The sequence below is a fragment of the Simochromis diagramma genome, unplaced genomic scaffold, assembly GCF_900408965.1.
Source record: "Simochromis diagramma unplaced genomic scaffold, fSimDia1.1 OVJJ01000685.1, whole genome shotgun sequence".
In the NCBI taxonomy this organism is placed as follows: Eukaryota; Metazoa; Chordata; class Actinopteri; order Cichliformes; family Cichlidae; genus Simochromis; species Simochromis diagramma.
In genome coordinates this window covers 12,192,602-12,219,080 of record NW_024387477.1, presented here as the reverse complement: position 1 = coordinate 12,219,080, position 26,479 = coordinate 12,192,602, and the positions used below count along the sequence as shown (strand labels likewise).

The 26,479-nt window shown below is 39.6% G+C and overlaps 2 protein-coding genes across 10 annotated transcripts; one reads left to right on the top strand and one right to left on the bottom strand.

The window, feature by feature from the left end:
- Positions 1 to 4,598: 4,598 nt before the first annotated feature.
- slc43a3b (solute carrier family 43 member 3b) lies at positions 4,599 to 23,372 on the bottom strand. 8 transcript variants are annotated; one of them, XM_040015330.1, is made up of 14 exons: positions 16,679 to 17,088; positions 13,767 to 13,915; positions 13,020 to 13,287; positions 12,769 to 12,898; positions 11,438 to 11,484; positions 11,270 to 11,346; positions 10,007 to 10,099; positions 9,774 to 9,913; positions 8,502 to 8,608; positions 8,236 to 8,379; positions 7,874 to 7,981; positions 7,328 to 7,514; positions 5,800 to 5,920; positions 4,599 to 5,708 (listed from the first exon to the last, which is right to left on the bottom strand). In XM_040015330.1, the coding sequence occupies exons 3-14, from the start codon at positions 13,204 to 13,206 to the stop codon at positions 5,586 to 5,588; spliced, it is 1,464 nt and encodes a 487-aa protein (XP_039871264.1). In that variant the 5' UTR covers positions 13,207 to 13,287; positions 13,767 to 13,915; positions 16,679 to 17,088; the 3' UTR covers positions 4,599 to 5,585. The 8 variants fall into 8 exon arrangements, with proteins under 8 accessions (XP_039871264.1, XP_039871263.1, XP_039871261.1 ...); XM_040015329.1 differs by having other exon boundaries at positions 13,020 to 13,284; positions 13,781 to 13,915; XM_040015327.1 differs by having other exon boundaries at positions 13,781 to 13,915; positions 16,594 to 17,087.
- LOC120723702 (sericin 1-like) lies at positions 6,562 to 26,329 on the top strand. 2 transcript variants are annotated; one of them, XM_040015337.1, is made up of 8 exons: positions 6,562 to 6,566; positions 24,592 to 24,625; positions 24,699 to 24,754; positions 24,824 to 24,871; positions 24,959 to 25,099; positions 25,186 to 25,458; positions 25,551 to 26,129; positions 26,205 to 26,329. In XM_040015337.1, exons 2-8 carry the CDS (start codon positions 24,600 to 24,602, stop codon positions 26,273 to 26,275), a joined length of 1,194 nt encoding a protein of 397 aa, XP_039871271.1. In that variant the 5' UTR covers positions 6,562 to 6,566; positions 24,592 to 24,599; the 3' UTR covers positions 26,276 to 26,329. The 2 variants fall into 2 exon arrangements, with proteins under 2 accessions (XP_039871271.1, XP_039871270.1); XM_040015336.1 differs by having other exon boundaries at positions 24,824 to 25,099.
- Positions 26,330 to 26,479: the final 150 nt, after the last annotated feature.

Here is a 26,479-nt window from a genome sequence, read left to right as displayed (position 1 = left end):
ACACACAAAATTAGTTTGTCCACTACAAGACAGAGGTGCACACTGGAGGCCTAAACAACAGGAGGTGTATCACTCCTCCTGGTTTCCACCTCGAGACAGTGTTTACGTTGCCTTTGGTGGCTTTTTGGCAGGTACTGTGACATTCACTGGTACCCTCACTGGCACACAAAACAAAACAACTGAAAATGCCCTTTTTATTGCTTCTTCCTGCACTAAACATGTCAACAGTATTCAAAAAAGATCATCATGTATATAGATTTTTTAATCATATATATATATTTTAGTGGTCTATCAATAAAATTAAAAAACAAAATAAAAGACTCAGCCTGGCTGCAGCTTGTTGCTATGTCATCCTACATCAGTCATGCAGTATATTCACTTTTAGAATTTATATTCAGTGTTAATTGTAGCCAGGCTCAAAGTGTTAATGCTAGCTTATTTTTAGTAAACAGCATTGTGATAAGCAAAACTAGGGTGGCATGAGATCATTATATGATGGCACTTGCCACCCCATGCTATCCCTGTAGATCCGCCCCTGGCCACAAGAGCCTCAATACTTTTAGTACAGCACTTAAATAAAAGTACTTTCCATCCATAAAGAGTATATAAACAGAGGCATCCATCATTTTTTGGCCATGTCTGATGTCCCATTAAGAGACCAGGGACCTCACAGCCTTGAACAGTTTGTTTGTTTAGTGCTGCAACTCTAAACTGAGCATCAATAAGCTCAGAGTAGATGATGGAGCCTGATGAGACACTTATTCATTCAGTTTCAGGCATAAACTGTTTTCCTATTAGCTGCCATAGCAGATGGGAGACAGCAGATAAAGGCTGACAATGTGAGGCCTTAACATGTTTTTCTCTTGTTGGACCAATCGCAGAGAGCGACACAATTTAGTTGGCACAGCTTGAGGTCGCCTATTAAATCTGTGTGTTCATATAAGACATCCTCTGTCTCGAGAACATATTCATATTGATTAGTGCACACAATTCACCTCATTAACAGACAACCTTATTTTTATCTTCCACTCCTCCCGCCCTCGCTCCTATTTCTGTCACTCATTTATGCAAGTCTGTATTTTTAATTTGGCGAGATGCTGAGGATGTGATCATCAATGACGCAGATGCATGGATGCAAGGGAAGAACCTGTCACCATGTGCATACACACTGCGTACACGCACACACACACACTTGATGTGAAAGACTTTGTTCAGTAGCATCAAGTTTTATTTTTAATTTCGGGGCACAGCAGGTGTGGGGGAGTGTCCCTGTTATTTCAGGTGCCAGAGATTTTCCCCAAGTATTCTTCCCCATCTGAAATCTCCTCAGCACTTCCCACAAAAACATGGCAACTGCCACCCGGACTGCAAACAGTATGAGTATGACTGGAGAAGTCATGCTGTCCTCCAAGGCTGCCGTGAATCCTACAGGTGTGAAGTGATATCAGATCTGTTTTCAACAGATTGAGCACAACACTTCTCTGACATTAACAAACTCACATCCAACATTGTTTTAAGAACATGAAATGATACAGCTTATAGAATCTGAGGACTTCTCTGGTTTGTTTCATGCAAACATGCACCACCTTCTTCTAAAGATGGCAACTACATTGCTCACTCTGCCGTTTGACCTCTGACAGTATCCTCGGGGCTTCAGGATGTGTGCTGGCAGCAGGTAATGTACGGTCTACCCTTACAGGTCTGATGGGCTCACTATTTGTAATTCTATTTTATGCTATTCTGTCATATATTGTGCTGGTCACATATTTTGAGCACGTCCCGAATTTCTGGATGCATCTCATCCAAACAGAGGCAGTTCGAAACCAAGGATTCATAAAAGTTCTTACACACAAACTGGTTCACACCTGTTAGCTTTGATGTTTTAAATTAGCAGAATAGGCAGATTTTATTTAATCCCAAACTGGGAAATTCACTTGTTACATACAGCAGCACATGGACAGGAAGAAAAAGTGAATTAGAGATTTAAAAATAAAAATGGAAAAAAATAAATGAAAACTGTGCACAAAAAGCCAAAATCCTATACTATGTACAAATGGTTACTATATACTGTAAGAATCTGTCTCATTTCATGTTAAAACCCTTCACTTGTCTTCTGTTTGGACTAACAGCATTCTTTCCAGGTGTGTAGTCTTGAGATTGATTTCCTAATGTTAGTCTTTAATTCTGCAGCAGCAAACTGAAGATCTAATATTCAGTTTATAAAGCTGTTTAATGCATCATGAGTTTTATAAACGGAACAGCAACTTTGCAGCTCTCTTTCCTCAAGTGCACAGCAGTGACAAGCGAATTAAGGTAGCATGCTTTGAAGCTAAAACACATAATGATCCTTTTGCTGTCAGGCAACCACAGAGCCATCGCATGTGAAAAGCCTCAATACGTCATGTTTTTTTACACATGGCACTTCCACCTCCTTAGCCTTTCAGTGCCATAGAGATGGGGAGCACGCGACATCTGTCAAATTAAAAGAGAAAAATATGTGGAACAGAAGCCTCCTATCCTGGTAGATGGTCCTTTCTCCCATACAATGCACCCACAATGATGGCAGCATGTTTAGTTTTTCCAAACTAAAAAAAAAAAAAAAAAAAAAAAAAAAAAAGGACTAAGGTCACACAATGACCCAGTCTTCATCACCATAAATAAACCAAACCTGGCTGAGCAGGTGCCAATTATCTTCAGTGATGGTCTTCAATTATTCATTTAATATATCTAGTGGTTTATTTGTTGCTTTAAATCCTAAATAATGTACAATTATATATATAACACACACACACACACACACACACACACCTTTAGAAACATATTGCAATAATACATCATTTGGGCAAGTATTCAAGCAACAGACAAAACATTCAATAAATCAAGGACAAAAAGCCACTAATTGTCACATTTATTGAAATATAGTATTGGATATGTGCATGTAAAATATACATATACTGGACATGTGTCATAGGTTTCTTTACATCATAATTGCACTTTCTATCTCTTTGGCACCTGCACATGAGGATATAACAGTTTCACCACAGTTAAAAACTGAAACTGCATTCAAGGCTAATATGAATTCCCTTTACTATACTATAGATAATATCAAAAGACTTTGTTGCTGAAAAAAAGAAGTTTGTAGGTTAAGACAGTGCAAAGTCTGGAGTAGTTTCTTTAGATTTTGCTTCCAAGAGCTCAGATTTATTTATTTATTTTAAAGGTGGCTTTGAGCAGTCTAACCTACAAATAAAATGCCCAAGATAATGGTTTGATAAGGTATATTTATAAAAAAAGTAATTTGCACCAACAAGGAAACCCTAGGGTTACTATGTAAAAACTTGGCACATCTCGGCATGGTGAAGTGTTGTCATGATTTGTGAAATTTTGACCATAGAAAAATGTAAATCTATTTTATTCCTACGTGCGATACATCTGGAAAACATCTTGTCAACAGCTTCGTTTTTCAGCCAAAAAAAGATTCCAAGCACACTGGCAGTGCAGTAAAAGCATACCTGATAAAGTGAAAAAACAAAAAAGGCACAGTTGAGCACTGTCAGTCACTGACCTTCCCAGAGCCTGAACCTCACTATGAAGCAGTGTGGGATCATCTTGACAGAGAAAGGAGCATAAGGCAGCCGATATTGAAAGAAGAGCTTGCAAAATATAAAGAAACGAGCGATGGGTAAACACTTTTGCACAGTACTGTTTACATGCAAGTTTCAATATTATTACTACCTCTTAACACTTCAGAAAAATACTGTCTGAAACAAACACTATAGGAGACATTCCCTTTAACATCCTTCACATGTCAATATTACCAGGTACAGTACATTTTAAAAAAAAAAAAAAAAAAAAAAAAAAAAAAAAAAAAAAAAGAGAAATAAGAAACCACGCTCCTCCACACTGAACACCTGAAAATTCACATCCTGGACGCAAACAAGCATCCCTTCCTGTTGATTATTGTCATGATGTCAGTGCAGTTTGTACCATGTGCACTGAAGCCAGCAGATGGCAAAGAAGTTTTTATACTCTCCACTTCGCTCATCAACCAAGTTATTGACGTACTGTCAAGACATTCCTTAAATAAATAGCCTAAAGCTTTTGTTCCCAAATGTCCCTTATGTTCTCACTATAGCCACACTAGGTTGGGGGGGGGGGGAAAAAAAAAAAAAAAAAAAAAAAAAAAGAGAGAGAGAGAGAGAGAGAGAGAGAGAGAGAGAGGAGAGAGAGAGAGAGAGAGAGAGAGAAGAGAAGAGAGAGAGAGAGAGAGAGAGAGAGAGAGAGAGAGAGAGAAATGACACAATATATTTAAAAACAAAAGCAGTGTATTTGTTGAAAGCATTTCTCAGGAAAATAAAAATTATATTTCACCTTGTTTCAATCTGATGTGCACTTGCAAAATTATAATCTCCCCCAATTTCATGGAATCCTTACTTTTATAGTAACTTCATAGAAAACTTTGTAACTTCATTTAGTTTTTATGCAAATCCATGCATACCTTCAGTATCTTGCCAACAATCTAGCAATTGTTTGAAAAAAGAAAAGAAAAAAAAAGATGTAATAATAAAAGTGCATTAAAACAAGAATCAAGACATGTCATAGTTTTTGCACATATATTATTAGGGCAGCCAGCATGATTACAGAAACGGACGGTAAAGCAGGATTAGAGAAAAGGACACATTAGCACCATCGGTTTGTTTACATGCTTCAGAGACAGCAGCTCAGAGCCTGCTTAAACTCTGAAGTTGCAAAAGGGAGTTAAAAAGCTGCAGAGCAGAATCTTTTCTATGACAGATAGTCATTTTTGCACTGGGCATACACAAAGCTTTGCGAATGCACACTTTACAATCTGAAATGCATTTACAGCCAACTTATGGTACGTAAAAAAAAAGGAAAAGAAAAAAAGAACAGCCAATAAAGTTAGTATCTGAATGCTTTTTGTTGTTCTTCAGGCTCTGTCTTTCAGTAGATTCAATCTAAAGCAAAACGATGCAAATATTAATAAAACGGGCCGAGCAGCAGTTTTGTTTTAAGTACATTTGAGATGATTTTTATGAATATTCAAAGAACTGTGTTTGACAGATGATGTGTAAGGTTTGGTTGCTGTTTCAGTGCTGGTCTATAGCTACATTTGCACTGCTGTGGAGGTGTGTGTTAATATAAAGTGAGAATCATGTGAGTGTGAAGAAAAAAGAAAAAAAAAAAAATTAATTTGAGCAAATCAGTAGCTGGGGAAATTATTAAAATGAACGTCTGCAAAGGAAAAACAGGCAATAGCACCAAAATGCAGACAAGCAGATCATTGGTGCGGTGAAAGTAAAGCCCCATATAATTATATAAGCACAGTCATTGATTAAGAGGAGATCTCACTAATATAAGATGCAAACTTTGGTGATCCTCAAAGAAAAAGACCATTTGTAGTTTTAAGAAAAATCAGCTTCTATCATTATTTCAGTACAGAGCCTGAAGAGCAAACAAATGCTTCCTGTCAGGAATGTGGAAATAGCACTTTAACCACATGAAACAAGTTGAAGAGGTAATTCTCACTGGTAGTAAACTTATAAGAATGAGTTACTGTACAGACTTTAAGAAGACTGCGTCATGGCTTTATTCTTGACCCGCTGGGAGGAAACGCTTCGACAGTGCAGGTAGACTGAGAGGGGGTGGATGAAGGCCAGCAGGCTGAGCAATGTCAGACCAATGTTCACCTGGAAAAAAATGGAGAAAAAAAAATGATGAAGATGTGAGGAGAGAAAGGATGAGATAAGGAGCAAGGATAGATCATAAAAATGTATTTACATATAACGGATCCCCATCCAAGACTTTAACCAGAGCAAAGCAGGGATACTGCAGCAGCGAAAACACCGCAGACAGAGCCATGACCAGACCATACAGCTTCCCAAAGTGGCAAGATGGGAAACTAAACACACACAGAGCGAGAAAGTAAGGAGGAAGGAGATCACACAAGAATTATTTAACCAGGACAGGCAGCAATAATGTGGAAATAATTACTTATTACAAGTATACTATATTTACATGCAGTCTAAGAGCATTTGTATACATTTACTTGTCAGCAGCTAACATTAAAGACCCTTTGATGCATTTAAAAATATGAAGCTGTGGTAGAGATGATGTCACTGAACAAACTTATAGACCATCCTGGTCCCCCTCCGTACAGACTGAGCAATTATTACTCATGCAGCAGCTTCCTACAATGCATTATTTGTTCTGCTGACTTCACTTTTGTTGATTAAGTATTTAATATATTTGGTTTTTTTTTAATACATTCATTTTTTAAATTTAGATTTATACTACTAACAAGGTATTTAAATGATGCTAAACTGGTACTAATGGGCCCAAAGTCTGCCAAGAAAATCCACCACCAGCCTGAACTGCTGATCCATGCTTTCATGTTGTTTACATCTAATTCTGATTTCAAGAGTTTAGACTCAATGTTTTTCCAGTCTTGTGTTCTTCTATTGTAAACTGCAGCCTCAGCTTCCTGTTCTTAGCTGACAGGAGAGGCCACTGCGTGGTCTTCTGCTGCTGCTGAGATGCTCTTCTGAGTACTTTGGCTGTGGCAAGAGGTTTGAGGTATTTGAATTACTTTTCTCCTCTTATGATCTAGAAGTCCATTTACACACCTGGAGTTACTAATTTTTATTAATTTTCACCCAGAGAACTGCAACACAATTGATGTCTTCTCTTTCTTTGACCAACCTTTGTAAGCCAGAGACGAGATTGCCAAAAAAAATCCCAGAAGTTTCCAAAATACGAACTGACTAGCTATTTTGTAAGATTTCGCTTTTAGGCATTACTCTACTTACTAAAATAATTTATTTTAATTTGCTGTGTTTGACTTCATTTTAATTGCTGTAGCAAAAGCATATCCCAAATTTGGATAAATGAAATGCTTCATGTTATAAACACAGCTGTTATATACTGCCATCTAGTGATCTAAAGAGGAAATGCTGGGTAATGCTCACCTCTATAAACATTTTTAAAGACCAGTGTGTAAACCTGCCTGCCTCTATGCACATGTGTATATAGAGGCTGGCTTATTTAAAAACAAACAAAAAAATAATTACATGCCTCATCAAAAACAATTCTTTCTGATAAGTTTCTCTTTTGTTATCGTTTTTTCACTGTTTTGATGGATGAGTCATCACTAAGATATGCGTTTTATGCGTTCTCTTTTTTAAACACAGATTTCTTATCTTTTGTGTTTCATTAAATATCAGAAATATTTCGTGGAGTTACAGTTGTGTTGAAAGAGTGCTGTGAAATATAAACTATTCATTGATTAGCGTGCATGTTTGATACTCACGCCACACTGATGAAGGCCGCGTTGCCGCCATAGAGGAAGGAGCGGTTGAGCACCTGCAGGACGAAGGTGAGGTACTGAAGAGGCAGGTATGGGGTGGAGGCACAAATGGAAAACAACAGGCACTGCAGGGCCGTCAGGAAGAGAGAAAGCACCGTCGCCCGCAGGTCCACCTCCTGCTCGCTCTCCCCTACAAACACAATAATGACTTAAGACTGAAGTGTGCATGTCGCTCTTTATGAATCGGCAGCCAGCCTGAGGGTCTCAGACTCTTCAGATGAGACTGAAGATTAAAGTGGACAAATCTTTATATACTGTACGCAAGTTTCCTTTCTTCTCCCCTATCATTAGTCTGAAATAAAGTAAAACTTAAACAAAATGTCAAACAAGGTATAAAAAGACTAGTTTAAATAGCATGCACAAAAACTAAACCATGACAGCATTTCATGTAAACCCATCACTGAATGAATTCATGAAAATTATTCAATCCACACAGGGATGGGAGGTGTTGTCTTTTATTCTACATCAGTATTAGAGTCATGGTGTTACCTTCAGCTCGTGGTTTGCCCTTGTGTCTGTCCATAATGAGGCCGTTCCAGGGAGCACACAGCACGCCACATAGCTGGGTGATCGCAAAGGCATTGGTGTACTGACTCACTGCAGGGACACAAACAAAATGGACAAAAGGCAGAGTCCACCAAAATATGAGACATGATGGTTCAAAAGGCATCAAAAACATGGAGTTTTAGTTTGTAAATCACTGCACTTACTGTGTAAGATAAGCCAGTTTATTAATGAAGCAGAATTTAGACACTGATGCATTTTCAAAGTACCTAACGCATGTTGATTTAGTAAAATTACATTCAAGTGCTTAGAGCTGAGACTCAGTGATGTGGTGTTTGTGCGATTACCCAGTGAGGACTCTCCAGCTGTGAGCCTCTGCAGCATGGGGTTTAGGGTGCCAATGAACAGGTAATGCCTGAGCTGCATCACTGACAGCCAAAGCAGATGCCACATGAAGAACCTGGACAGCAAACAGTCACGGAAACTCTTCTCTGAGAGAGACGGGAGATCACAGAGATGAGGAAAGAAGGCAAAGAGATAGGTAAAAATCACAGTGGATAAGTGTACTGTGTATGATTGGTTCATTCTTTTTCTTTCCAAGTTGGGCACAGACCTTGCTTTGCAGATGCATCCTTGTTGAGCGGCACTTCCTCTACCTTCTGTGCATCTCCGTTTTCTGCCACCTCACCAATACGATTGTCCGATTTACCACAGGTTATCCTGAGGTCAAAGTCACAGTGGGGTTAACGGCACACAGAATGGACCGAGCGAGTTGTTTTACATTTACTTTATGAATTGAGTTTATTGGAATTTTAAATTTTGCAGGATGTTTGCATGGAGATGTGGGGGGGGGGGGGGGGGGGGTAAAAGTTGAGCATTCAAAGCTTTTTCTTATTACAAACCTCATTCAGCCACTAACACAAATACACACAAGTCATTTTTTCCTATCTCTAAGTCCTTTAACATAGCATTCACTCTCAGACACATGCATCAATTTGGGGTTCAGTATATTTCTCAAGGATACTTTGGAGGTTTGGTGGTTTGATTCCTGGCACCTCTAGTCTGCATGTCAATAAGCAGACAAACGTTTCTACCTTTTGAGCTACAGGTGAGGAAAATTATGCACAATTATAAAATTTCTGCTCTTATGATCAGTTTTAGACTTTGTGTTTATATTGGCAGGGACTCTAGTGCATTTAAAAAAAGGAAAAAAAAAGCTGTCCTCATACTGAGGTTTAACTGTTCTGTTGATTTTAATACAACTGATGTCCTCATCATTGGGCCTTTGTCATCATTGGCTGTAAAGAGCTCTCTTACTCAGCTTACTGAGTAAGAGCTTTCTCAGTAAGCACTGGATGCATGTTTGATCTGTTTCCTATGAAAACAGGAACTCTCTATGAGGAAACTATTCTGACCACAGTGCTACACTGATTCCTCTTTTTGATTTAGCTATGGCACTCTCCTTTAGCACTAGCTCTGCCCTCCTTGTCCACTCCAGGTTTTGTTCTTTGGCAGCAACACAAACAAGACAAACTAACCAAAGTAAAATTAAACTCATGCATGATCATTTCATGCATCTTCACTGCAGTTTTTATTTTAGCAACCACGCTGCAAGGTACATTTGGCACTTTCCAAACACATTAGTGCTATTGTAAATGTGAACTGACTGGTCCTTGCATAAAAAGCTCAAGCAGAAATGGACTACATAACACTTTCTGATTCACCCAGTCACACTTTTTCCTGCATCCAGGTGCTTTCTATCCAGCATTCCCACCGATTAAAACTGCGCATCCCTCCTCTCCTTATGGTCCTTTGTCATTTTTCTAAAATGACACTTTGTATTTGAAGTGCAGACCCGTCTGTGACGTCTGCCGTGGATTCATACCCGTATGTGTAGTTATCCGGCAGCGGGTATGGAATCAATTTCCGAGGCAGCAAGAAGAAAGTCCTGAGCAGGTGAACGACGCTGCAGGCGGACAGAAACAGGAAGGAGGAGCGAAGAGCGATGCCACGTTCATGCAACAGCTGCAGGAGAAGACGAGATGTAGTGGTGATCATTGCTACACGAGACAGCCTCTATATATCCTGCTGATTCTTTTGTGTGTAAATGTTTCTCACCTTGATGACGAGGAAGAGTGCCGAGGAAGAATCAAAGGCCCCGTTATAAAGAGTGATGATGGTGGAGCGACGTGAGCCAAACAGGTTTCCTACCTTTAGGAAAATTGAATTAAATGTTATTGTGGGGGCTCTTTAAAATTCTTAGTTGATATTGGTCCCCTCTGCATTCATCTTTCTGTTGTCTATTCTAAGTTTCTGGACAAAAACACACATTGGGCATACCTAAAGTTTTTGCTATCACTGATAGATACAACTGAAGGCGATTACGTCTCTTGTACTGAGAGTTTCTGTGAACAGCGACCAAATGCAAATTCAATATTTGTACCAAGTTTATCTATTTTCCCCACAAAGGGAGGGGAGAATAGATAAACTTGGTTCAGTTTTTCAGTTAGGAGTCAAGTGTGCACAGCTGAAGATTATTTTTAAATTCTGTGCTATGGTAGATAACAGCTCGAGCCGACGTAATTTTAGTGAAAATCGTGTCAAAGTCAAACCAAATGTGAAAAATGCAGCTGCCTTACATCAGTGAGCTACAGCATAAACACCGATCCATCTCCTGAACCTTGAGACAGCTTAATGTTTGTCAGTTAGGTTTGGAGCTGAAAGTCTGCACTTCAAATGACACCCAAGTTGTTTGATTTAAAAGTCCAGTGTACAGTGGCAAAACTACAAAACCTGCCACTGTCCAAACACTTGGCTGTAGGTCTTGCTCGAGGGGGAATGTAGAACGTGGTTCAAATTCATAAATCATCGTGGCCTCCCCAAGAGGGATTTGTGCAAAAACAAAACAAAACAAAACAAAACAAAAAAAAAAAAAAAGTGTGGTGAAGGTGGTTTCTGTGTTTTGGCTTTGTTGCAGTTTGCTGATAGCCTGAGGAAAGAGTGGAACGTCTTACATTCACAGAACACAGATCATAAAAGGTCACACAGTCGAACCTCTTTCTTCACACAGTGCTTTACTGACAAAGTGGGCCATAGATGAGTCAGTTAGCAAGTTGTAATCATGTGTCTTTCCAGCTCTTTCTGGTGATCTACACACAGAGCTCACAAGCAAAAGCGCATTTCAGAAGTCGAGAGGTTTAAAGGTTTAAAATGTGACAGGTCTAAAAAGGTTTTACTTTCCCAAACAGGAAAATGATCAAACCGACATTCTAGAAAAATATATAAGAGTTTTTTTTTTTTTTTACAGAAATAGTCAAATGTATAATAAAATTTATTAAAACTGCCTGATGTTGCAGCAGTAATCTTAAACTGATCCAGTACCTGCATGTTGGTCATCAGAAATAAGATGCCACCCACAGCCAGGAGGGAGAGAGCTGGGAAGAGCAGGATGGCCAGAGCTAAAAAGGAGAAAGAAAAAACAAAAAAACATAACAGCTGTAACATTTGTGTTCATGTTGATATTTATTTACTTTATTTGAGAACTCTCACCTGAAGTAGAAAAGGCCACCATCACTGTACCTATGGTGTAAAGAAATCTGCAATTGAAAAGTATCATTTGTTATTTGTGCCACACAATTTGCTAAAACAATTTGATGAATTCTTGATCATTAGTGTCCTAATAACTGTGCAGCACTTTGGCAAACTGGTTGTTTTGAGATGCGTTACATTAACACACCATCACTCACAACCAAGTAAATGTGCTTCTGGTGCCGTTTGGAGAGCTTTAATTTCCTTTTCTTGGCCTAAGCATCCTCATCTGCACTCTGTGCCTCTTCTACAACTACTAGCATTCCTTGGCTATTTATTTTCACCCCACCCTGTATAACTGGAAACATTGATCTGTTCAGTGCCAGTCTGTTATTGTGGATTTAGATATTTGGGGCAGAACCCTGCAGAGGTATGTCTGGTGTTCTATTACATGATTAACTTTGAGGAGGGATGACAGCTTAGTGTTGGATTCTGAGCATCTGGAGGAGAAAAGAAAACCTTACTCTGTGATTAACAGTCTTTCCATTTTCTTGCCTTCCCCGCTAAATCTGACATTTGATTGAACTTTAGACGGCATCTCTGGCAGCAGAAGAAAATATTTCCCCTTACTCTACTTTCAAAACAATCTTTGGCTATCGCACATTAATGTGAGTTTTTGTTAGAAATCACGAGGAAACTAAAAGATCAGACAGAGATAGAAAAATAATGCTCATTTCGATTTAGGTCATGGGGTCAAATTCAGATATTAATATTTGTGACACCAGTCGCCTAATTTGGACTGTTTTATTTACGTCCCTAACTTGTGAGAAGCTGAAATACTGTGGCTCCTCCAAGCCTCCAAATCTGCTGTCAGATCAGATATCCAAGTATTTCAGGAAATTCATGCATCCATCATTCTGTGGTAATCCGAGTTATGGGCCTGAAATTCCACATTTGCCACGCAATAATTCCTGATATCTTCCCTAAAAGGAAAATTCTCAAGTAGTTTTCTAGATAATGGAATTTAAAAGTGGACTCTCAAAAACAGATGCTATAGGAGGGGGTTTTTTTTGTGGGGTGTTTTTAAGTCCATTTTATTTGTGGGCAGGATATATTAGAATTACCTGCAGAATTTCAATAAACCATCACATCTCGAGGAAAAACTAATTAAAAAGTTGCACTGTGCAGTTGTTGCTCAAAAGTTATGACATCTTATTGGTGCTATTTAATAGTTTACCACTTCATTTCTCTTAACATGATTGTTGGGCTTTTAGTGCCACATACAAGTACATTTTTCATATGAATGTTCTTGATTAGAATTATTCATTGACTATTTAAGGTGCTGGACTTACATTCCGTAGAGCCGAGTCACTGTAGTACCAAACCGGTCAAAAAGGAAACCATTCGGCAGCGTCAGAAAGTTGTTCATAAAAGACGCAATGGTAAAAATAAGCGAGAACTGTTCGTCCTGTCCGGCGCAATCTGCAGAAACAAAAAGTTAGAAAAGACAGAAGGAACAGGTGATTGATTAATTTCCATCCTTCAGCCATTTTCAAGTTTATTTTGTTGCTCAAAGTTGTGAAGGTGAGAACATCACACTGACCTAAAACGTGTGTTCCATTGATTCCTGTGCCGTTGACACACAGAGAGCTGAAGTAGCCTTCTTCCTTGAGGACAAACACAAGTGAAGCCCAACCAAACACGGCTCCAGCGAAACACAGGCACTCCACCAGACCTGTGGTAAAGGTGAGGCAGCGCTGCACCGATAAACCGCTCCCAGACCCTGGCATGGTCGCACAGGCTCAGCTCACACTCACAAAGTACGTCACAAACTTGTACACATTCAGAGGGGGCTTCACTCACAGCACCTGCTAAAATAACCAAACCAAAACACTGCATTTTATTCTTATGTTTAAAGAAAAATAAGAATAATGTGACCATATAACAGCAGTCATTTATTTTGTCTAGCAGTCGTGGTTTGTTTCCATTCCAGGCCTGTTGCTGCATGCCAAGCTCTTCCTTAACCCACCTTCCCTGTTTCTCCATCCCTTCCAAATTGAAAGGGAAAGAATACAAGAAATCTACTACAAGAAAATGAAAAAGCCCAAAACAGAACGCCTTAAATCAAAACCTTTTCAGCTGCGTAAGAGCTGTAACTGAAAACATCTGGACATAAAATGCCCTGCTCAAGTTTAGGTCACACCTCCAGAGACACATATTGCATGAATTCATAGGTTACACAAAAAGAAGTTATTCTTACTAAGATTAACCTCGTGTTGCCACAAAGAGGAAGTATTCCACATAAACAAAACGCTCTGCTGTTCAGTTACAATGATTTACAGTTCATTACCGTCTTGTACTCACAGTTCAGCCTCCAAGCGTCTCCACAAATGCTCTTAAACCACAAGCTTGAGCCTCTCGCGCTTGCTTTATATAGAACAGCTCTTCCTTCCTCTTCCTCATCAGTTCCCTCCCTCTGGTTTTTTTCTCCTCTCTGCTCTATAGGAGAGAAAATATTCTTCGCGGTGCTAGTGGCTAAAGAAAACAAACACTTGTGCACGTATAGCCAGCCAGATAGCAGAGCCACATACACTGTGGGAGAAAGGACAGATGTGGATGCTGGGAGGCTAAGACAGTTTAGTCAAAAGATCATGTGACTCAGACAGGGGAGGGGAAAAAAAACAAAACAAGAAAAACCCCCAAAAAAAAACGTGAGTGCCGTGTGGAACCCTCTTTGTCACAGCTGGTGCACGTGGAAAAAAAATAAAATAAAAAAAAAAAAAAAAAAAAAAAAGATGTGCAATAGGTTTTCTCTCCTTGACAGGCTGTAAAAAGGATGCTGCAGTAACTCATGACTCTCCACGGTGCTCCAGGCTGATGAGAAACAATGCATAATTAGCCCCTCACTAAAATTAAAAGGAGAGGGTTAAAATAAGGCTTCTACATAAGGGATTAACTTTGCATGCAACTCCCCCCCCCCCCCCCCACAAAAAACGTCATCCAACAAGAACGCAAAGTCAAGTGGTGACACTGAGGGGGAAGAGGAAAGAAAAAAAAAAAAAAAAAAGCATGGATAGTCAGAACAGAAAGATTTCACTACTCTAATAACTTGTTACAATGGAGTGAAATGAATCAAGAGTAAAGTGCCTGCAGTGTTTGATTCTGTCTTACTCATTAAAAGAAGAGTCAAAGAAAGCTGCACACCACACTGAAAGATTCCAGGCCAAAAGCCTCTGCTACGTTCGTAGATGGCCCTCAGTTTGAATTCAGGGTACAGACACCTCTACTTTTAAGATTAGGCTTAAAAAGTTCCTTTTCCCACTCACTCTGGTGAGTGGGAAAAGGAACTTTTTAATCACTAGTCATTCATCTCTGGCTCTCTTCCACAGCCTGTCTTTTATCCAGTCTTCCTCCCTTACACCCAACTGGTCGCGGCAGATGACTTCCCCTCCACTAGCCTGATTCTGCTGGAGGTTTCTTCCTGTTAAGAGGGAGTTTTTCCTTCCTACTGTCGCCAAGTGCTTCCTCGTTGGGTCATCCGATTATTGAGGTTTTCTCTGTAGTTTTGTAGAAACTACTGTTCTTCTATATAAATAAAATAGAATTAAGTTACTAGATACTAGTGACAGATGGAAGGCTATTGGCAGACTTAAAAACCCATCTTCAGCTTGTCTAGTTTCTAAAGATTGCACACCACGTTGAAATATTCCAGGGTTTTGGCTAATAGCACTTTGGGAATCATCCTGTTAGATCAAAATACTATTTTTTGTCTATCAACCTGTTCTCTTTGGCACTTTTTATAGATTATAAAGATAGTAACACAATGTATTTCAATTTCTAACAGCCAGTTCCAAAAACAAAGTGCTTAAAGCTACAATTTAAAGCTGGTTCATGCCAAGTTGTCCGTTATGTGTAAGCAACACGGCTTCATCCCTTGAGAAACCATAAATATTACAAACTTGCTTATTTAGTATCCCTTGCTCGGATTTGCATTTTCCCCTTTTAGGAAGACAACATGGGAAAAACCTGTAAAACTTGCCTGACCCACTCACTCACCTGAATAAGACGTGCCCAGTCCTGTAAAGCAGCGTTCCCCAATCCCCTGACCACGTGAAATGTTTGGTACCGGGCCGCGAGAGTTGAGGCTCGAGTGTGAAATGTATGGTTTTCAGGGTTTTTATCGGTTTTCAGCGTCATTTTGTTATCGTTTTTTGTCATTAACTCTGTTTTCCTGGGTCTTTTCACGTGTGTTATGAATAGATCTTTTTTTCGGTACCGGTACTAGTTTTATTTTGTTGTATTTATCCGCGACACTTTAAAGGCTTAGTCCGTGAAAATATTGTCGGGCATAAACCGGTCCGTGACGCAAAAAAGGTTGGGGGCCGCTGCTGTAAAGGACTATTCAAAGATTCTGACCAAGTTCAGGTTTGTTGGAGTTCTTTGTGTCTCACATAATTCTGTTCATTACATCCAAATATTCCACAGTGCTCGATTCCTCAGTGTGAACTCTGGCACAACGCATATGCTAGTGGACCACATTGCACGGTCAAAAATAAGTGTCACGCTCCTTTCAAATCAGAAGTGCTTTCGTCCAACAGCGTGCCATTTTGCAGATATTCCGGCTTACTGCAAAAGGCAGTCATAAAACACCAGAAAACACACATTATTACACATCCCAGTTTTTGTACAGTATCCTTAGTATCAGGGGAGCAGTGGTTACCACCATTGCCTCACAGCAAGACAGTTCTGGATTTCGATCCAGCTGCTGCTCGTTAGCTTTTTTTAAAAAAAAATTATATTGCTGGTAGTTCTAAATTGGTAAATGAGCCTTAGCCCTGTGATTAGAGCGGTGTACCCCGACTCTTGCCCTGTGCTAGAGATATGTTCCATTCACCCTGCAACCCTGAATTAGACAAGCTGAACATAATGGCTCGATTGATATCCTTCACCTATTAAATAATTCATCTTCTACAGTGAAGGTGAACCTTCAAAATATGTGGTTGGTTTCTAACACATGAGACAAAATTCCATATTATAGCTTCAAGGATAGGCCTTTGTTTTTAGCATCCAAATATTCTTTAGGTCCCTCTATCAAAAATGTTTGCATGATCAAAGTTAAAAAAAAAAACACACCACTGGAACAAGTTCAGTAACATCCATTCATTCTCTGCACTCACCTAAATCCCTCATACAGGTTTGAGGTTTCACAGCCTTGTTACGACTTTAAAGCTAATGTGCAGTTATAAGAGATAACTAGCTTACCTGATTATTTTGATTCAACCATTTTTCGACACAACACTGAGTTTTATAGAAATTGCACTAATCACTCTTTCTCTGTTGCTGGCATTAAACTTCGACTGCTCCAGGTCTTCATGGTTACTCAAAGCAGGTGGCTGAGTTGTTTGAAATGCAGAGGCTAATGGACCAAACCATTTGTTGTGATACCTGTGGGGTTCATGGATTTCCTTTGTGGTGAGTTTAGTTGTTATCCCTGTGATTTTTCCCCTTTGCATCCATAATGGTTTGCTCCACTACTCTAGGTTCATGGTGCTCTCGTGTGTTTTAGCTCTCTTTGTTAAAGTGAGGTATTGTAAGCAGTAATTTATGAGCAGTGTTTATTTAGTTCGCCCTATTTATTTGCTAAATTTATATGTCTTGCATTAAATATTATTTTTAATGCTTTTATTTAATTTTGATTGAAATGAAACCCACTTTTTCAACAGCACAGCTTTGCCTGCTCGGTCCCCTACAGTCACTGAGACAGCCTGCACTCAGACTCCAGAGATTATTGATTATACCCAGATGGTGATTGATTTTCTGTCAGTTTTCTTTAGTTTGAGGTTGTTGGGAAGGATGGAAAATGGCGACAGTGACATAACAACAAACAAATAAAGTAATCTAATTTCACCAACATGTGATTTGTTTGTATTTGCATTTTTGGGTGTGGGATGCCAGGATGTCACTGATGCTAAAGCAAACGAGAAAACACAGCACATATTGTTGTGTGATCTATGTCAGTTACAAAACAAACTGTTTAAAGTCATTCTTATTACCTTATTGTTTTTGTATCAATGGGTTTCTGCTGCTACAGCAAGTTAAAGAGGGTGTTATGAGAGGGCAGAGATGTAAATGGAAGTATTACTATAAAAACACATATATATCATCATCACTACTCATCACAAGACACAGCTCACACACTCATGGCTTGACACACAACAAGCTTGAGCACACTTCCTGAAACCAAAGCTTTCTATGTGCATGCAAGTGGAGCTATAGCCTCACTGGAAAGATGACCAAAGGTCTTAAAGCACATGACCTCTTTCTGGTCACAGTCCAGAGTCACTGTTTAATGTCCCGGTAGTCAAAGTGGACTCCAACTCTAATGGTGACCCTAGGTGACATGATACGGAGGAAGTGAGTGTAACAAGTAAAGAATGATGTGCCAGCGTACATTTTATTCGCTCGAAGGATGATGATGCAGAACGAGAACAAGGGCACATTTCCGTTGACTTTCACATTTCTCTTCTGCCGCTGTGGCTCAAACCTCACCAATGAGAGACAGATCAAGTTTCTACCTCTACCTCACAAATGATTAAGGGAGTACAAACACCACAGTTACCATTGTTTGGCATGAATCCCAGTCATATCCATGACACACAAACTAAATGTATTTGGTGCGTACCTTTTCTCCTAGGCCCTCCATTATATGCTGGCTCACTGCAACCACAATTCAAAGCAGCTGACAGCTGGTATGCTGTGTCCAGTGTCCAGCCTTTTATTGACCCATCCCAGCATTTTGAGACATGCTACATGAGCTAATATAGTGCTGTGCAAAGTTCTTGAGCCAACGCTCATTTCTTTATAATTTAAGCCAGAATTTCTCGTAATTGTTTAAATTAGTCTTGAATAATAGTTTCCAAGGCTTTCTGGACGTTCTTCTTTGAACATTTGCTGCTTTTTCGCTCATTTTCAGTCCAGTCTAGTCCATGAAATCTTTGTTAAGCCACTTAATACTGACCTATGAGTCAACTAGGGCCTATATAAAAATGCACCTAACTCAAGTGATGAAACATTGTTGCAACTACACATAACAGACCTTTTAGTAAAGAACCAATTTTAAATTAGATATTAAGGCACTTTGTTACAAGCAGCCTGATGCAAAACAGATATTTTGTTCCCATTCCTTTAGTCAAATCTACTGTATGAGGAATGCCAAAGGGAACACAGTTTGATGCGCATAAAATAGTAATCAGAAATGGTCTCAGTGGAGGAGCAGCTGTCACAGAGCCATTTTTAAAAAAAGGGAAATGTCGAAAAAAGGATGAAGTATGCCAAATTACACAAGAACTGGACTGAAAATCAGCAAAAGGTCTTGAGGAGTGATGAAATTTTATTATTTAGTTATGGATGGGTCTAAGTTCACCCAGTAAAGTCACTGTGGCCCTTCAGCTGAAGTCTACTGATACGCATTAACACTAAGTTACAATAATTAATACAATTTGGTAATGAAAAATGTAAACATCCATATTGCTGACAAAAGTGAGCTCAGTTATAATTATTCAGTTAAAAGTAGTTTAGTGCTTCTGCAGCAGTCGTGGTAACTAGCATGGCTGACACTGGGGATGACACTGGGCGGGCAGGCCTATGCAGGTCAGATTCATGCCTCTGAGAAACTACAAAGAGGTCATTCTTCAGCTTGTGCAGCTATTTTAAAGCACGGAGAAACAAGAAAATTGCAAAAGAAATCGAATGGAAATGTGAAATGTAACGTTTGTGGTGAGTTTGCTGTATTTGTCTTAATTTAAACATTTGATAGTTCTTCTATATTCTAATGTGAATAAAATGTGGGTTTATGAGATTTGGGAATCATTGCGATATGTTTTTATTTCAATTTCACACAACGTCCCAACTATTTCTGAATAGGGGTTGTAAATCAGCAATCATCCAAACTTTGAGAACCAGTGAATTAATAATAGCATTATGGCGCCCAAAAATGTCCAACTGTTTTATTCAGGTGATGTGAACCGAAAGAGTGGAAAGAAATAGGTTATGTTTGACAATCACTTAACAAAATTCCACATCCTGGTGGGAAAATTCAAACAACAGCTCAGGAATATAAATATCAAGAAGCTACTTTCAGCCACTCCGCATGTTTTAAAAGGCGTGACCTTACAAAGAATTTTTCACTTTTGATCCACCTCCTAATGCAACCAAAATGGATTTGTATTTCCTCCAAACTGCACTTGTTAGGCAAATATCTAAACCACTAAACTGTACGCCACACCAGAATGATAAAAACTTAAAACTTGGAATAACTTTAGACAACAAAAGCACATAAACATTTGTAAACTGTGCTCTTCTTAAAAACAGCCAGAGTTCACAGGACAGTATAACAGGCTGGCACTCGATTGGCAATAAAAATATTAAATAGCATCAAAAAATACACATAGTAATCTTAACAAAACTCTGACTCCTGGCCATGTGTGCTCGACTGACTGCCAGCTAAGTTAATGTTAACTGGCAAAGTAAACAAAAGAAACAATGTTGTGCGACCAGAAGTTATGTTATTCAAGTGTCACTCCCCAAAAGTTAAGGCAGCAGCATTTAATTATTTTTCATTATATTTATTCATTATTATCTGCTCCACTCACCACTGTCTGCTCTAGCGTTTTTCTCCTCTTCCTCTTTTTCACTCACAGAACTTTAAATCCTCAAATTTTTCACTCATTGGTTTTTGTTGTTGTCTTTTGGTTTGTTTAAACAGGATCATGCACATCGCAAAACGTGAGTGACTGGAGTCAGGTGGGGGCCTCATAGGGAGTCAAGGTCTCTCCTACTGTCACTGCAAACTTTGACCACCACCCACCAATCAACAACTTTACAGGTATTGATGAATGGATTTTCTTACAGTTTTTGTTGTAAGCTAGGCTACAACAAAGCTAGATTTTCATCTGAGTCTGCAAAAAAAAAGACAGGGATGCATTTCACTATAAGATCAGATCACCAAAGAGGACTTTGGTAATAATGTGCTTCATTAAAAGTGATGCTGGAGCTTTTTGGGTGTATCTGGAAGCTTAGAAATTTGTCTGATTATGAATCGAACCAGGTGCAGGTGTCATTATGGTTGCCTTTAGGGTTATGGGCTTTAGGAAAAGTAAATGAGTGTTCTGATATGAAAACACATGCATCTATATGATTATTCATGTGATTGGACATAAACATACATACATGCATAAATCAGTATTTTAGTGTGAGTCTTCTGCAGAAAATGACTGTGATCAATCCTCAGAAGTGATGGAAATCTGTGTGTGTGTCCTGTATTGCATAACGGGCAGTCAGACACACTCTTCATTCGTGCCAGTCTGATAAGTGCCAACATCAGCAAACCGTTGGACAGGAAATTGTCACATGTCATCGAATTTATATTTCTTTAAAATTCGATCCCCAAATAGAGAAACCACGGGACATCACACTCACTACTTCCTCTTTCTGAAAACGTTTAGGTAAAAGAAAAAGTTAGTGCCACATGTGACTTATGAGATTAGCTGGTGACAAAAATTCTAAACATAGGATTTTGTCACAAGATTTACAGTTTTATTCTTTAGCTTATGTGTACTGTTCAAAAATGCTGGCGAGTTTTGGCTTGCACAGTGTGCTGCTGTCAGGTTGGATGAGGAAGCTCCTCAACTGAACAGGTGTGACGTTTGTTTGTGACTTCTGAAACCTGAAGTTTGGCATTTTGCCTGCCACCAGAATGTTTTTAAGAACCATCAGTCACGAGTTAGGGGGTGGATCTGACTGTTGATGTGGCGGCAACTTCTCAATAACAAGTGAGCTCGAACCTAAAGCACAATCTTCTTTATTGTCTACTGTGCTGTAAACAAAATGATGATCATGTTGTAGTAAATAAGACTTAAAACTATCGACTGAAGCCATAACCAATCAGGAAAGTATCTACTGAGTTCCTAAATCAAGTGAGCAGCAGGGTAATGTTGTCATAGACTCCTGCACAGTTGAAACAGCTTCACTTTTTCACACCAAGAGACCAAATCCTTGTTATTGCATGCGAAGGGAGTCAAAATTGAAGTGAATGAGAGTACCTATGACTGAATGTGAAGGTTCACTGGTATGAATGAATCAATGACCATGTGACCTTTGGCAAACGGACAAACACAGACCTAGTTAATGTTTAAAAGTTAAAGAACAGGCGTTTTTAACTCTTTCCCCTGTAAAGATGACATCTGACAACTTTCCCCCACCCACCCTTAATGATGAATTTTCACACTTCAGTATAAATCACTAAAGATGAAAGATTTGAGTTTCTCTCTAAATAACAATCTGTTTACTGACGACAAAGCATTCATATATGCATAATTAATGATAATCATTTTTCGTTTAACTCGGTGGACATATCTGAACACCAAGAAAACCCTTCCACACACATGATCGATGATGTAGTTGATGCATAAAAATGCAGTTACTTGAAGTTTATAGGACGGTAAAGAATCTTCTAATTTCATTTTTTTAAAATTCCTTTTAAGACCACAACCACATTCTTCAGATAAACGTTCAAAAATAAAGAGAGGGAGCTGTGGATTTTGTCCCAATCAATAATACTGATATAGACTTGGACACAGATATCTCGGCCTTATATGTTAAAAGCCAGAACGATAACAGCAGGAAGAGCAAAGTAGCAATAGTCGCCCTTTTTGTTTGTGACAACGGGAAATGGGTGTTGTTTTAAGACAGACTTGCAAAATTAGGAAACTATTCTTTAAGCACACATACATTAACACACCGTCGCTTTATTAGTTACACTATGCTAGTACCTTTTGCCTACAAGACTACCTTAATTCTTTGTGGTACAAGGTGCTGGAATCCCTGCTCAGCGATTTTGGTTCATATTTACATCACAGCATCACACAGTGGCAGCAGAATTGTCTGCTGCACATCCATGATGCACTCCTACATTGAACCACATCTGAAAAATCCTCTTTTGGATAAGATTTGGTGGCTTTATAGGCCATTTGAGTACAGTGAATTTCTTAAATGGTGAGTTATCCTGCTGGATCCCTTTATGACCACAGTGTACCCATCTTCTGATGGGAACACTATGGTCATAGAGGGATGGACATGGTCAGCAATAGCGTTCAGGTGTTTAAACAATGCTTACTTGGTAGTCCAAATGTTGCAGCAGAAATCGATAGCCATCAGACCAGGCAATGTTTTTCCAATCTACTATAAGTACCATTCAGTTTTGTTGAGCTTCAGTTTTCGGTTCTTAGGTGAAAGCAGTGGTACCTGTTGTGATCTTCTGCTCCTGCTTCAAGGTTCTGCATAACTTGCTTTATAACCACTGTTTATTTGCATTACTGTTACCCTCCAATCACATCACATCAGAATGACCGTTCACCTCTGACCTCTGACATCAACAAAGTGCTAATGGTTTGTTTGTGCTCTGGCACAAGCAACCACGCAACCTCCAAAGGCACTTACATCACATAAGTCTGACCACATCTTTAGATTAGGTCAACTTTAAAAGTCGTTACATTTAAAACAATGAGTGTAGTTGCATGTGATTCTACTAATCAGCTCTTACTCTTTTTATTTGCTGTATGCGCTTAAAAAATACAAGAGGCGTCAGTGTGTTTTTTTTAAGCTGTAATCTATTACAGACAGTGTCTGCTCGGTGCAGTGTCTGCACAGCCAGACCCGTATGATGTTGATGCTCTGTGTGCACACACAAAACTGCCCTCATTAGAAAACAGCTTCGAGTCTATTTTTAGTCTGCAGCTTTGTCTGAAGTCTTTGTAAGAGGGGATGTACACTTACGTGATATTGTGATCTCCTGCAGCGATCCCATTGTCCATTAAATCCACACATTGTTCGTCCTGTAACATGAAAGCAGCCTGGAGAAAGGACTCGGGAGGATTCTGCGCTCTCACACACCCTCTTAGTATATGAGTACTAGCTGGTTTGCTGCTCCCAGCTCTGGTCTTTGCTCAGGTTTAATCCTCTACAAAAATTAATTTCTTAAAAAGAATCAAATATTTTAATTAGAAAAACTTTAAATACTCATTAAAACTTGCATTTGCTCGTCTTCACTAAATTCGACTCCTTGTACTATTCATCTGTCTCATGATGAACTAATAGCTATGTGTTTGATATACGCTAGCTCGTGAAGTGTGCCTATGGTCCTTTTGCGCCACCGTGTGACCATAGGAAAAAAATGCGCTGAATAAAACGTAACAATATTGTGTTCCGCAGGATTATAGGATATAGGATTACATGTAAATAAGAATAAAGCCTCACTGGTTTGCATGAGATTCATCAAAAGTGTGGGAAAACTGGATAAATGAATACATAAATTAAGAATAAAAACAAAAATAACAAATCATTTCTTGCGTTTTTGATACTGACATGTTTACTTCTTCTTGAACGACCTTTCACTTAAGAAAACAAGTCAGATAATTGCCTGAAACCACATTTGATCATTCCCCCTCTATCTCTAACTATAGCTGAGTACTTCTTCCACTGACATACATTGTAATGTACTGTGATGCTGAAACATCCTCTTGGTGTTTATGTGTCGTTTTCCTCCCCGTTCTCCAGCTGTTTCCGGCTCCATAGCTGAATGTTTTTACTGGTGAATCTTTTTGTTTGCGTGTAGTTGTTTACTTCTTTTATCATTCTCACTCTAACTCCAATTCTCTGGTCCTCTCAGTGAATAGTTATTGAAAGGGATTTCTTCCACTCCCTCCATCACCAGTACTACATTGGTGTGATACTGTGATACATTATTTGTGTTTTGTTTTACATTTTTTATATTGACGCTGAAATTTTCAAACAGACTAGAAATCTGATCAAAGGTGATGCTGTGCCTCAATTCACAACAAAGATCAACAGAACAGTGAGAGGAGAAAAAGGTGCATTAATGGTTGGATTAAAGTTGCATTTGCTTTCAACAAAAAATATAATCATCATCAACAACAAGAAAAAGAACAAACACAAATTAAAATGTGTTATCTTCATTCAAACACCTGAGCAGTTTACACTGAAGCGTGATTCACTTTTCAGGCAGGTGTTTCTTTTTTAGTCATTAGGCTCTGATTGGTTAAGACTGCTCTCTGGCAGCATTTATAAGCCTTCACCTCAGCCAACTTTATTACTGGTAGCCTTCAGAATGATGACAACAGACTACTTCTTAGGGTATGTGGCAGATGTAGGTTAATTTCCGTCCTTCAGGCCTATTATCGTTAATGATCTTTTACAAATGTTTTAGGGGTTCAGTCCTTGTCTTGCTGATTGTGCATATATGCAGCCTTCCTCTTGAGAAAGGTAGGTGAAACTTTTCCATATATACAAACTGTATTGCTTAACTTCTATTAATGTTTCCTTCTCCCTCAGGCTATTATCCAGGCACTCCTTACTGGAGAGGTAACACAAACACTGCAGGTAATGTTGACTTAAGCCAGGGTGGCCCTTATGCATACCCATCCTTTGTAGTTGTACCTTATAATGCTCAGTATGGAGGGGTTGCAGTGCAGCAGCCTGGTGTCTATCAACATGCTCCCCAGAGCGTGCCAGTATTATATACTGGCTCCAGTTCTTCTGGTCCTGCCCAGGCTGGAGGATACACGACTGGCTCCACACAGGGTGGAGGTGCTGCTCGACCTGCAGCTGGTAAATAATGGAATATTTCATGATGCACTACAAACATTTATTGTGAACATTACCAGCAAGTGTTGTGTGGCTTTCTCTTTCAAAAGGTTCAAATGTTGGTGTTTCTACTGGAGGAAGCGGCGCAAATACTGGTGCTAATGTTGCCCTAAGCCAGGGAGGACCTTATCCATACCCCTCCTCTGTAGCTGTTCCTTATAGTGCTCCATATGGAGGTATTGCAGTGCAGCAGCCTGGTTTCTCACATGCTGCTCAAAGTGTGGCAGCACCATACACCGGCTCCAGTTACTCCGCTCCTGCTCAGGCAGGAGGAAGCACAGCTGGCTCTGCACAAACTGGGGCAACTTCTCAACCTGCAGCTGGTACCTAGTGTGGTGATGCAGTATAAATGCAATCATTAGGATCTCCTGACCCGAATCCTTGGTAACCTTGGCTTAAATTTTGCTTTCCTTAGAAATCAACTGGGCTGTCCCACCTCCCAAGCTTGGTGAGGAATCATCACCCAACCCTCAAAGCCTTGCCTCTGGCACAGCTGATGAGCCTGGTGCTCTTCTACCACCAGTACCTGCATACCAACCAGGAGAGTTGTCCCACTATGAGAAGGCTGCTGAGGCTGGGGACTACCAGTCGGAGACAGAAGAACTAGGTCACAGGACTGTCCCAGCTACGATGGACTCTTTCGCTGCTGCAGGTGGACTGGCATCCCCGGGCTTTGCCACAGGACAGTTTGGAATGGGTGGGCTGTGGGGTAGTCCGTATCCATCCTTTGACTTCTTGTTCCTGACTGGCCAGTACCCTGTGGGCACAGTCAGTCACTTCAGCCAGGACTACGAGCAGGGACGAGACTACTCTCACAGCACTCACTACCTGAAAGACCACCCCTACCCTGGCTTTGCACAGTCAGTGGGGACTGTTGGAGCAGCTCAGAGCCTTGAGACTCCCAGCTTGTATGTGAGCAGTCCAGTGGTGGGAGGTTACTACCAGGTTGGAGCACAAACAGTACCCGCTTCCTTCCCACACAGGTGTTTCGCAGGTATGTTTCCTAATGTCTAAATTTTACCACAACTGCATGTTGTAATTGTACTTACACTTCCCTCTTGTCTTTCAGATAAAATACTAGCTGAATCCAATCAGCTTACTGAACTGGGCAACACAATGAACTGGTTAATGCTGCAATAGGAATGACTCCATGTGATACAATAAACTTGGGTTTTCAGTGTTTTGAAACAGTGACTTCAGTCTTCTCTGTAGTGAATGGTAATGAAGCTTTACACCCACCCTCCCTTGCTACTCCGGCAAGGCACTAGTGCCTGTTCACATGTCTGTGGATAAATGCCAATTGCTGTAGTCAGCCTTGACTACTTAATGGTTCAGTAGTCTATA

What these genes read in the sequence shown, in the direction of transcription:
- LOC120723702 (XM_040015336.1), top strand. Translation starts at nt 24,600, where the DNA reads ATGATGACAACAGACTACTTCTTAGG. An exon ending in CAGCCTTCCTCTTGAGAAAG is followed by an intron (nt 24,755 to 24,823) that starts GTAGGTGAAACT and finishes CTTCTCCCTCAG; the next exon opens with GCTATTATCCAGGCACTCCT. An exon ending in CCCACACAGGTGTTTCGCAG is followed by an intron (nt 26,130 to 26,204) that starts GTATGTTTCCTA and finishes CTTGTCTTTCAG; the next exon opens with ATAAAATACTAGCTGAATCC.
- slc43a3b (XM_040015332.1), bottom strand. Translation starts at nt 13,206, where the DNA reads ATGCCAGGGTCTGGGAGCGGTTTATCGGTGCAGCGCTGCCTCACCTTT. An exon ending in CACTCTTCCTCGTCATCAAG is followed by an intron (nt 9,914 to 10,006) that starts GTGAGAAACATT and finishes CTTCTCCTGCAG; the next exon opens with CTGTTGCATGAACGTGGCAT. An exon ending in GGGCAAACCACGAGCTGAAG is followed by an intron (nt 7,515 to 7,873) that starts GTAACACCATGA and finishes TTGTGTTTGTAG; the next exon opens with GGGAGAGCGAGCAGGAGGTG.